A 12628-nucleotide genomic window follows, 5' to 3' on the forward strand; every position below is an offset into this window, starting at 1 on the left:
TGAATTTAACGTCAAATCAAGCAAAATTTGCAGCAGCTTGCAACGCGGGTTTGCTTATCACACACATGGATGCGCTGTAGCACACCAACATTTTTAAATATGAAAAATTAAAGGGTTAAAATGTAAAAGATTATTATTGAGTCTCTTGGACATCAATGAGGACCGATTATCAGACGTTAGAAGGCGTAAAGAGCTGCTTCACCTGTAGCCTGGTAAGTAAATAAATGCTTTGCTTTAAACAAATGCAAATACTTTTTTTTTTTTTTTTTTTTTAAATGCTACCTCACGGATTTATTGTATATGATGACTCTGTACCTGTGGATATGGTGAGATGAGAAACATTTTTAAGATATGCTTTTTAAAAAACCCATGGTGCCGTCCGAGTGCTGAAACGGCTCTCCGCACGTTTGTAAATTCTTTATCTCTTGTTACAAATAAAGTATTTTTAGAGTACAAACCTTTTCTTGCATATTTGCTAATTCTTTTATGAGATTACAATGCTTACGTAGGATATCAATATATTTACAGCAATTAAAAGCCTGCTATTTTTACTTCCATGACTGAAAGAAAAAGGCTTTTAAAGGTTTTAATAAAAAAACAATACAAATAAAAACAACACACTTTTTTAACATTAATCTTAAACTGGTGGTCTTCTTCCTCTGCTTAGTTTTTTCAGTTTACAAATTCCGCTTTCTAAATAGGGATAAGGCATGGCGCCAGGCACAACTTGCTTTTAAAGGGGATGAGAGCTGAGACTCCCATTGGTTTTTTGCACGTTACGCCCAAAACACACCTATTACTTATTACTAGAATAGGAACTATCCTTTAAGGCCGTGCGCTTTGGCGCATAAACCTTTTTTCCCATTGTTAAATTAGCAAAAGTAGAATCAGACACGCCCGTTTAGACCGTGCGCTGTGTGTTTTAAGAAAATGCGCTTAGATCATTAAAATAGGGCCCAAAAACTCATGTTTTGATCATCGTTCTGAATCTGATCTCTAACTTTACAATTATGCAATTTTAAAATTAGAGCAAAAATGGGTGGTCTTAAAAAGTGCGTGGGTCTCGTTCCAATGCCCATGGGTCACATGTATGGTCAAAACAATCCCAGAATGCAATGCAACCATATATATGGACTATAGTGATTTTATAAAATAGTGCAAAGCAGTTTTTTTCTATCTCCAGTCTTCAGACCCAGAATGTTTTGTATGTCATTAAAATACTGGATTTAACTTATCAGCTTGTTGCTGTGTTAAACAGCGAGACATCTAAAGCACTCAACTGAAGTGAAAAGTACTGATAAAAACATGTTTGGTTTCATTTTGGTTGTGTTGCTTCTTTGGAAGGTATGCAGACAGAACACATAAACACTAACAGAGAATCCCCAAAGCCCTCTGAATCAATACTCTGAAGATGAGGGCTTATTTTCTTCGGCTTTTAAAGATTTGAGCGTCTTTTCTCCAGAGAAGGCTCTGACCATTTAGAATGCTGCGTTAAACCCAACAACTACCAGAGAAATAACTCAATTTCAAGCACAAAGTACAAAGTTAAAAAAAAAAATTGTGTCCCCTCTGCTTTCTCGTCGTATTACACATGCTCATTTTCCATCTGACCCCCTATGATGTCACTGTCCTCTGTTCGGGGATAAGACATTTAGGTGCAGATTTATCTTTATACCAGCGTCTAACCAACCTGCTGCCAATGAATTTCCAGTGATCTCAGTCTAAACAGAGATGCAGAAGAGCTTTAATCCATCAAATCTAAACTAAACGTCACACATCTGTCAAACAACCTGTGCCAAATCATAGTCTGTGCATTTTCTATATGCATCTTTTCATGCACCATAAAGAATGCTGGGTTATTTTTAACCAGCGCTGGGTCAAAAAGGGACGAACCATGTGGCAAAAAAAATTTATTTGTCCAAAAATATGTTTTAAATATATGCTTAATACATTTTGTAAAAAGTAAAGCTTAATTAAATATATTTTTTAATTTGAAAATTTATTTAACCTTTATATTTTAACATGTAACGCAAAATGTATTTCACAGGCAACAAATACATTTCTTATTTTATAATCCATATGGTAAAAAATAAATGTTTCCTGGCCAAAATACTTTATTAAAGTTTGTATAAAATAACATTTATAATATATATATAATAAAAAGTATAAATTTATTTTTGCAGTTGAAAATATATTTAATTTTAATCTTTTCAAATCTGTTATGTGTACAGGTTTGCAACATACAATTTTTTCGTCCAATGCGACCTGAATATAAATGCTTGAAAATATATAAATATTATTTCAACTATAATTTTAAATATGTTTCAAAATATAAATATATAATATTTATTATCCTTACGGGTTGGGTTATATTTAACCAACAATGTTTTAACACATTGTTGCGTCAAATTGTCAGAAAATGATCCACTGTGAGGTGAGTTTAACGCAAGCTCAAAAGAGCACATCCATTGGGATAAATTAACCCAAAAATTTTTTATATTTGACCCAACTGCCCAGAATTTTCGGTTGAAACAACCCAGCATAGGTTAAATTACAACCCAAGGGGTTGGGTTCGTCCCTTTTTGACCCAATGCTGGGTCAAACAGCAGCAGACATTAACAAAATTAAAGTGTGAGGGCTATATATACTGACAATGGATCAATGAAAACATCATACATAAAACAAGAGAACTGATCAGACCCTAAAAAATTCTGGGTTATTTTCAACCCAGCGTTAGGTCAAAAAGGGTCGAGCCCTGCTGTTGGGTTAAATTAACTCTTTCCCCACCATTGAAAAGTTCACTCGTTAAGAGAAAACGCTTCCCTGCCAATGACAAGTATTTCCGGCAATCTGCAATACTGGTATTATCCACCAAGTGGCATTTTGGTTTGAAACAACCCAGCATCCTTTAAATTACAACACAAGAGGCTGGGCTCGTCCCTTTTTGACCCAATGCTGGGTTGAAAATAAACTTCAAATAAAAAACATGACAGAGAACCCTTACACAAATGTAAACATAGGTTAATTTAACCCAACATTTTCAGAGTGTACTTTACATACAAGCTAACATAAAGTATGTTAATTACAGGATAAGGAATCTTTTTTGGAACAAATCCGATTTTAGCCTATTACGAATACAGAGGAGAAATTTGCTTTGAAGCCAAGTAAGGGGAATATAAGCCAACATCCCATTTCCCCATTTCTCTCATTCTCTGATATGTAAATGTTTGCCAATAACAGTTTATTTTGGGTGTAGAGCCTCGTGAATTATAGATGACCATATGGGCTTGAATGTCTGACAGTGGCTGCTAAAAACACAGAAGAGATGAGCGAAACGGGACAGATGTCTCTAATTGAAACGGCTTTTCTTGACTCCTACAAATTGTTAAAGTTAATCAAAGAGCGTGTGGCCAATTCAGTGTTCTTGTCCAGGCACAGTTGGGGCTTAAACGCAAAATTGTACAAATTTAAATCCTTTACAAAAGCACTTACTCCATTTGACTAGTCAACTTGATACCGATCAAGTTTTTTAAGCATTAAAGCCATTTTAGTTTAATATTAAACGCATTTGCTTAAATATTTTAAAGTGCACCCATTTTATTGCTAAAAACAACATTCTTTTGTGTATTTGGTATAATACAATGTGTTTGCATGGTTTATGGTTTAAAAAACACATGATTTTCCACATACCATAAATTTTGTGTAGCTCCAGATATCCCCGTCTAATTTTGTACAAAGTTATTCAATCTGAAAAGTGCTGTGCCCCTGATTGGCCTGAATACCTATGACATCAGCAGGAAATGTGACGCTCCTTACCATGTTTGAAAGATTCACTCACAATGCAATGCTAACAGGAGTTAACTTACAGGTTGTGAGTCCGAAGCGGGATGAATTATGATAATGTCGGCCTTGTACACATCACCAATCCCAGGAAGTAAACTGTTGCCTACAATCCGTGTGTTTGTTGTAGTCCAAGAAAAGAGATTTACGTTGGAGACGATAACTCGCGTCATCGTTTTGTATCTTTAGCATATTGTTAACATGTACTAATACACACTTACACAACAAAGGAAATCGTGAAGGGGACAATAGGTGCTCACTATTTAGCTTAAACACTTTCTCCTATCTTAGCTTAATATGCACAGACGACTATTAAGTAAAGTTAACCATTACAAGGGAGATTCCCCTTAAATGTGCAAATACTGTGGCGCTATCAAAACATTTCTTTGTTTGTTTGAGTATTAAGACCAGTCCGACACAGCACTTTCATTCGGTGATGACTGTTGTACAAAAAAGACCCACTTCACCTTTTATCTAGCAGCACTTGAAACGCCTTGATATAAGTGATAAGGTACGAGACCTGCAACCCTTTCAGCCTTCACAATATTAAGGACACAAATTCATTGAAACATTATTCTGTTAAGCATATAAATAAAGTGCCATCTTTCTGCAGTCCCTGACATGTAAACTAAACAGTTGGTCTCTATTGATGCTGCGCAATATCCTGATGAATACACAGCTATATAAGTCATGTTATTTAGGAAGGCTGGGATGTTTTTATAACCAATAATCATCCAGGACTAAAGTCCTGTTTTATGAAATATACTACATATGATTAGAAAAGTTATTATTTCATACAGGCCCACAGAACCATTTTGGGTGTCTTGAAGAAGAAGCTGCATGATGAATGAATGTTTTGTTACTTCAGACGCAGTTTATTATCATTTTTACAATGCCAGTCTTGGCTGAAGTCACAGTTAAATGAGACTAACAACTGGCTCATTAGATAAAGGTTGCTCTAGGCACCCCGTGTTAAATAAAGCCATCTTCCTCACCTCCATTTCGCACCGTTTTTGCACGAAAAATGATCCTTGGTACCGATGAACAGCATGATGGACAGTTTTCATTACAACTTGTATAATTAAGCGGGTTTAACTAATAGCAAATTCATCATAATACCCGCCGGCCATCAGCGAGTGACAGGCTATTTCATTTGGCTCAATGTTTCATTGCATTTAAAGAGAACCAAAGGAGTGACAGCTAAATCTTTAAGAAAAAATATAATGTCAGGGAAGAAGATAACACGTAATGAACTGTGCTGCTACACAAAGTTTTATGCTATGACTGTAGTTTTTCAGGAACAGGACATAGTAATACTATGGTATTTTTTTTATTGAATACCTATTATTGCATGGTATTAAACCATAGCACAGTGTAATATATATATACACAAATAAATAAATGCTGTAGGTAAAATATAGTGTTCACTATCTAGAACCCATGTTGCTTCAGTACTCACAAGCGATGATGTTGCCGTATCGATTCTTGTTGCGGTTCTCTTCCTTTTTGGCGGTTTCCCACGGCGCCGTCTGTCCCTCAGCCAGACCCTGAAATCATTAAAGGGGACATATCATGAAAATCTGACTTTTTCCATGTTTAAGTGCTATAATTGGGTCCCCAGGGCTTCTATAAACCTAGAAAATGTGAAAAAGATCAACCCAGTAACTTAGTTTTGGAAAAGCATTCTCCGCAAGCATTTGAAAAAATACGTCATTGAAATTTGGCTCCCCCTGTGATGTCAGAAAGGGAAAATACCGCCCCTAAATCTGCACTATCCAACCACAGCACTCCCCTTTAGTGCAGAGATAAACTCATTTGCATTTAAAACGACACACCCCAAAATGGCACATTATTATAAAATTTTATGATATTTCGAGCTAAAACTTCACATGCGCACTCTGGGGACAGCAAAGATTTATTTGACATCTTAAAAAGTCTTAAGATGTACATTCAAACTTCCTATATATTCACTTGAATCAAATGTATTCCCTGAAAATCAAATCTATTATCTTGGCATTTTAGCGCAATACCCATTGAGCTAAAAAGAAAATAATACACACCCAAGATTGTATCTTAGTATCCCTCGTATACATCTAGTTCAGCACATTTGCTCATTTTGAAAAGTTTTTCTGCAACTTTTAGATTACCAGATGACAAGTCACTCTTATCATGTGTGTCTTTACTCCTAATAGAGTCTGAAATTTGTGAAATCGTCCTGTAGCCTCGAGGAAAAGTCACAAGACGAGAGTGTTCAATGGAGGCCACTTTAAGCGTAGTGCAATCTTTAAAACCATTTACTGTGACAGAACATAAAAAACATCAGTGGTGTGAATGAGAAAGACACTTTGTGGAAAAAGAGATTCAAAACAAGGTTTATCTCCAAAAGAAGCATCCGAATACTCAAGGCTAAGAGTTCATTTACTGAGTTTTTGAGATATCATACAAGCTTTCTTTTTTCGTGACTTTTATCGCTCTGTAATGAGTTACACAGAAAACACAATTCGTCACTGACAGATATTTATCATTACATTTAGGCTCACACATTCTCTGGAATCAAATAATGATTTTCTAAATAATAAAAGCTATGACGGAGCTTTAATGATAACTTGTATGTCTCATGACATGTCATACGTGTTTCATTATGAGACACGAGAACCAATGAGATTCAAAGTTATCAGCATGCCGCCATATTTGATTTTATTGTGTTGATGAGTATGTTTACATTAATACATGACGTAATGATTTCTAAATAAGTAAGGAATAATTGATGACAGACTGCGGGTTTGCATCATTTTCAAATAATTCATCATTCATCAGTTACCACTGTGCAGGCTGGTGGTGGTGGTGTAATGGTGTGGGGGCTGTTTTCTTGGCACACTTTAGGCCCCTTAGTGCCAAATGGGCATTGTTTAAAGGCCACGGCCTACCTGAGCATTGTTTCTGACCATGTCCATCCCTTTATGACCACCATGTACCCATCCTCTGATGGCTACTTCCACCATGCACCGTGTCACAAAGCTCGAATCATTTTTTTAAATTGGTTTCTTGAACATGACAATGAGTTCACTGTGCTAAAATGGCCCCCACAGTCACCAGATCTCAACCCAATAGAGCATCTTTGGGATGTGGTGGAACGGGAGCTTCGTGCCCTGGATGTGCATCCAACAAATCTCCATCAACTGCAAGATGCTATCCTGTCAATATGGGCCAACATTTCTAAAGAATGCTTTCAGCACCTTGTTGAATCAATGCCAGATAGAATTAAGGCAGTTCTAGTATTGGTATGGTGTTCCTAATAATCCTTTAGGTGAGTGTATTTGGATAAATTATTCCTTTATAGTCAAAACAAAAAACTATTCACTATTCATTCTACGCAATGTTTCTAAACGAAACAAGATTTTACGAAACGCTCACTTTGTACATACAACAGTTTGAGCTAATCGACTGTTACGGTCGAACGAGTGGATCAGAGCGAGCTGTGTTTTCTTTCTGCCAAAGCTGCACGATGCATCCCATCTGGAAGCAGTCAAGCATGGACGCTTGAACATACAGACCGTATCATATCTGCATTGCTGTTCCTTCATGTGCATTAAACATGATCTGGCACCTGGGAAAAAACACACCGCTCGTTTTTGTTGAAACGTGCTTTTAGGTGCGAATTCCAAAGAATCTGGCAACCCTCCGATCAGTCATGCTGCTAAGTGCAGGGGATCTGGCAACACTGCTAAAGCACTCAATTATAAGTGTGGAGTAAGTTCAGTAACTGACTGTGATAGCCAAGCTCTCCGCCTGCCTGATAAAATGGGATGCTGAAGCTGTTTTAGAGTCACTAATGATACATTTTAAGGCTTTGTTGATGCATCCAAATAAAATAGTTTTGCAAAAGACCTAAAACTTTAGTCTTGTACAGCTGTACCCAAATCTGAACCAGCCATGAATAAAGAATGGTACGAAAACTCCAAGAGCAACGTCTCTCAGTTTGGTGATGAACAATGCCTTTTCCAGCATGACCGTGCACCTTGCCATGGCCCTGTTTACACCTGGTATGCATTTTGGTCCATCAGATCACAAGCGGACAACGCTAAACGTTCTGAGCTTGTCCACTTTTGACAACTTTAAAGGCAGTCGAAAACGAATTGCTTTGGTGGTTTCTTTTTATCTAATGTGTGATTTACAAAGCACAATTTAATTTCCATCGGTCCTGACCTCTAAAGCAAACCCACAGTAACACAAACAATGGTTTATTGCTTCACATCTGGTTAGGAACGGTTTCCATGTCCTAATACTTTACACTATAATTATATCTCATTTTGTACACAGATGAATGATCACACATCTGTCAGGCTGATATTAATGATGCTGACAGATATTCACAGGTGTCTATCAACATGATTGTATTTGCATCACAATTCATCTTAACCCCTATGATCCTTTGTGTCTTAAATCTATTCATTACAACATATTAGCATCTCATTAAGAGTCGAACATGCCTTGCAAAGCATTATGGGAAATGCAGTATTTTACTCGGTCACAAGCTAATAAACAAACACTCCGTTCAACTCAATTTATTGACTTTCCAGTCACTGCATATTAGAAAATATGACTTATTTTAGAGACAAAGGGTAGAGCTGGTGTAAAAAGCTGCCAACTTTATTTGCGGGGGAACTTGTGAGGCAAATCATGTTAGAGGAGAGAGGCGATAACAAAAAGGCTTTATAAAAACGTCTGGCTTGATGAATGACCCTTTAAACAGGAGGCAAAAGCACTGCTGATATCAAACCGGCTTTGACAGGCAAAAGTCTTCGGCAATATATCTACCTTGTGTTTTCTTCAAAACTAATACAGTCTATACTGTAGAACTGATCATAAAATTAGACTGGGGTAAATCGAGTATTACGTACAAAGTCAATGCAAAGACGTGATTAGACACGTCCTCTCGCGGGGGGATGCAAATGACATGAATTGGGCAGCGCGATTGCCACGAAAACACACATTATTCACCTCAAACACGCCTTCGCACAAGTTGAAAATATTCAACTTAAGCGAAAAATTTGCATGACACAAAGTTAAATCCCACGAGTAATCTAGAGGGAGCAATGCGATGCAAAAAAAGGTAAAAACTTAATGATTGCATTTGGTACAAAAAACTAGACTAACATCACAAGTGGACCTCAGGGAAACCATGGTCCAGTAAATCGCCAGAGTTGATATTTCTCTGGTTTAAATCTTTAAACTTGGATTCTGGATTACTTGGGGGTGAAGTCCTTCACCATGTTAATTGTAAGCCCTATGTAAATTGGACAAAATCCATACTGGACAGCAAGCGCTACACATGGGGTACGTAAATCAAACGACGACTGTGAATGTGAATCATTCTTTATTAATGAAATTCTCTACTTTAAAAATGAAAGCCTTTGGCCCTTTCAAAGATGCACTCCATCCAGGTGATTGAAAATTTGGATGGGGACGACCAGATATCTCTTGTTGCCAGAGACATCCATCAACCGTTTCTGAATACGGAATAGTGTGTCAAATATGATTCATACCTCGAATAAAGTCCTCTACAGAATAATGTGTTTATATGCTGCTTTGATAGCCTACTTAGGGTATTCAAATATCAGCGAGCAAAGTGCACACTCTGAATTAACAATTTTAAAGCCATCTTGCAAAATATGCCAATATTACAGTTTTGAAAAGCATTACACAGACTAGCAGAATTGTGAATAATGGCATTCACATGAGGTCAGATATGGGCAGAATATGCAACAATATCTTATTTTTTTGCAGCTGGAAGCTTATTCGGAAAAAAATATTGAGCTAGATGTTAATGCGTTTTGAAAAACTTTCCCTATTTGTCATCCATCAGGTGTAAATCGCCTTCATGCAGCTTATATGTTATAAAAGACTTTCCACTTTGGAAAAAAACCTTTAATACAGAGCATAGATATTCTTTAAGAAGCACAAGTTGATAAAAATTAGCTACAAAGTGATTTAAAACTGCTTAGACCTTCAATGTCGAAAATGTAAAAGTAATAAATGTAGCTAGAATAACTTGCCTCATCAGAGTTATGTTTACTTCGACAAGGTCACAACGCAGTACCATATAACATTATTAAAACCCATCCGAAGCTAAAACGAAGAAACAAAACGTCTTGTTTTCTTTTTAAATGACAATCTAGACATAATTTTTGTGTTGGTGACCTTCATCCATTTAAATAAGCCATTTGTACTATTAAAGCGACGGTGAGTTTGCGGTAACTAATGATACATTTTACTTGATATTAAACCAAACCGTTGTTTTTATAGCATATTATTGACACAAAGGTCTCTGCATATTTCTCCTCATTAAGATTTAGACAGTAAAAGATAATTGGTTTTATTGTCTGGGGGTTGATCTTTTGTAAGCTACTGTGTGGGCAGATTTCTAAAGAACTTCATTGTAACCTTTTCTGTACAAAATGCCAACATGTCTTCCAGAAACACGGACCTGCTGAGTTTAATAAGCATTGAGTCACCAATTAGTTATTTAAATCTGTTTAGGAAATAAAAATGTTAGAAGATAAACAAAAAGCCAGGAAACATCATTCATAGGGAGATTTTCAAGAGCATGTTTGTGTTATTTTAATAATCCTAAATAATACATTTTAAAAATTTCTCCCTTGAATATTCGCTAAACAAAACAGACTTTTCATGTGTAAAGAAGTGAAAATGAATTTCATAGCTGCGTAATTCTCAAAATTACTGCGAGAGGCTCAATCTAACACATCTGTCTCAGATTCGTTGGAGCATTTGCGCATAAAACTTTTTGTTTTGTTACAAAATGAGACGTTAAATAAAGATTAAGTCAACAGTGTTGAGCCCAATAGAAACGAAAACATTTAGCAAAAGTGATACTTATGTCAATAGTATAGCTCTCCTGAGAATTTGTGCGAATTTTACGAGATGGTTAATTCGTAAAAGTGAATCATACAAAAACGTACGATTATCATAAATTCGTAAGTATTTTACGAGTTGGATAATTTGTATTAGTTCTTACAAAGTGAATTGTACAAAAACGTATGATTATCATAAAAGAAAACAAAAATGAAAACCCGCCTCTAACCCGAAAGTCACAGGGCGAAAGCAAATCATAAAAAAATTTTGAATGTGATTTTACAAATGAATACGGATTTGATGAGTTGGCTAATTTAAATTAATTCGTACAAAGTGAATTGTAAAAAAATTGACGATTATCATAAAACAAAAATGAAAACCCCACCTCTAACCCCAACAATGTATGAATAAATGTATGAATGTGGTTGTATTAATTTAGACGAATTCATACGTATTTTACGAGTTGGCAAATTCATATTCATTCGTACAAAGTGAATCGTACAAAAACGTACAATTATCATAAAAGAAAACAAAAATGAAAACCCGCCTCTAACCCGAAAGTCACAGGGGCGAAAGCAAATCATACAAAAATTTTTGAATGTGATTTTACGAATTAATATGGATTTTATGAGTTGGCTAATTTAAATTAATTCGTACAAAGTGAATTGTACAAAAATTTACGATTATCATAAAACAAAAATGAAAACCCCACCTCTAACCCCAACAATGTATGAATAAATGTATGAATGTGGTTGTTTGAATTTAAACAAATTCATACGTATTTTACGAGTTGGCAAATTCATATTCATTCGTACAAAGTGAATCATACAAAAACATACGATTATCATAAAAGAAAACAAAAATGTAACCTGCCTCTAACCCCAACGTCACAGAAGCGAAAGCAAATCGTACAAAATTTTATTGATGTGATCGTACAAATTAATACGGATTTAATGAGTTGGCTAATTTAAATTAATTCGTAAAAAGTGAATCGTACCAAAACGTATAATTATCATAAAATATAACAAAAATGAAAACCCCAACAACCACATTCATACATAAAGGTATGAATGTGGTCTTACAAATTTATACAAATTTGTATGTATTTTACGAGTTGGCTAATTCGTATAAATTCATATGAAGTGATTCATACAAAAATGTACGCTTATGATAAATGAAAACAAAAATGAAACTCAACCTCTAACCCAAAATCACAGGGGTGAACGCAAATCGTACATAAATGTATGAATGTGATTGTACAAATAAATACAGATTTTATGAGTTGGCTAATTTTAATTAATTCGTACAAAGTGAATCGTACAAAAATGATTATCATAAACGAAAACCAAAATGAAACCCCCACCTCTAAACCCAACGACCACATTCATACATAAATGTATGAAGGTGGTTGTACAAATTTATATTTATTTGTATGTATTTTACAAGTTGGCTAATTCAGATGAATTCGTACGAAGTGATTCGTACAAAAATTTACAATTATGATAAAAGAAAACAAGAAAGAAACCCCACCTCTAACCCCAACGTCACACGGTGATCGCAAATCGTACAAAAATGTATGAATGTGATCGTACAAATTAATACGTATTTTATGAGTTGGCTAACTCAAATTAATTCGTACAAAGTGAATCGTACAAAATTGATTATCATAAACGAAAACCAAAATAAAACCCCGCCTCTAACCCCAACGACCACATTCATACATAAATGAGTGTAAGCAAATCATACAAATGTGTGTGAATGTGGTCACACGAATGAATACAAATAAACGATCTCGTAAAATTCGTCCAAATTGCCATAAGATCCATACAGGACTAATAAAGTATTTGTCTGGCTACACTGTTACATAAAGGACCTTTAACATCCACAGAAACTTTGGAAAAGCTTCAACAGACTA

At 35.5% G+C, this 12628-nt stretch overlaps 1 protein-coding gene across 10 annotated transcripts in view; it reads right to left on the reverse strand.

Annotated features, from left to right (window-relative positions):
• ptprt (protein tyrosine phosphatase receptor type T) overlaps window positions 1-12628 on the reverse strand; it is a 320643-nt gene that overhangs the window by 35828 nt on the left and 272187 nt on the right. For all 10 annotated transcript variants that reach the window (XM_065279615.1, XM_065279610.1, XM_065279609.1 and 7 more), the window contains one exon: window positions 5300-5387. In XM_065279615.1, the coding sequence (XP_065135687.1) occupies window positions 5300-5387 (88 nt within the window). The remainder of the gene's footprint in view (window positions 1-5299; window positions 5388-12628) is intronic.

The sequence above is a fragment of the Paramisgurnus dabryanus genome, chromosome 7, assembly GCF_030506205.2.
Source record: "Paramisgurnus dabryanus chromosome 7, PD_genome_1.1, whole genome shotgun sequence".
Lineage (NCBI taxonomy): Eukaryota > Metazoa > Chordata > Actinopteri > Cypriniformes > Cobitidae > Paramisgurnus > Paramisgurnus dabryanus.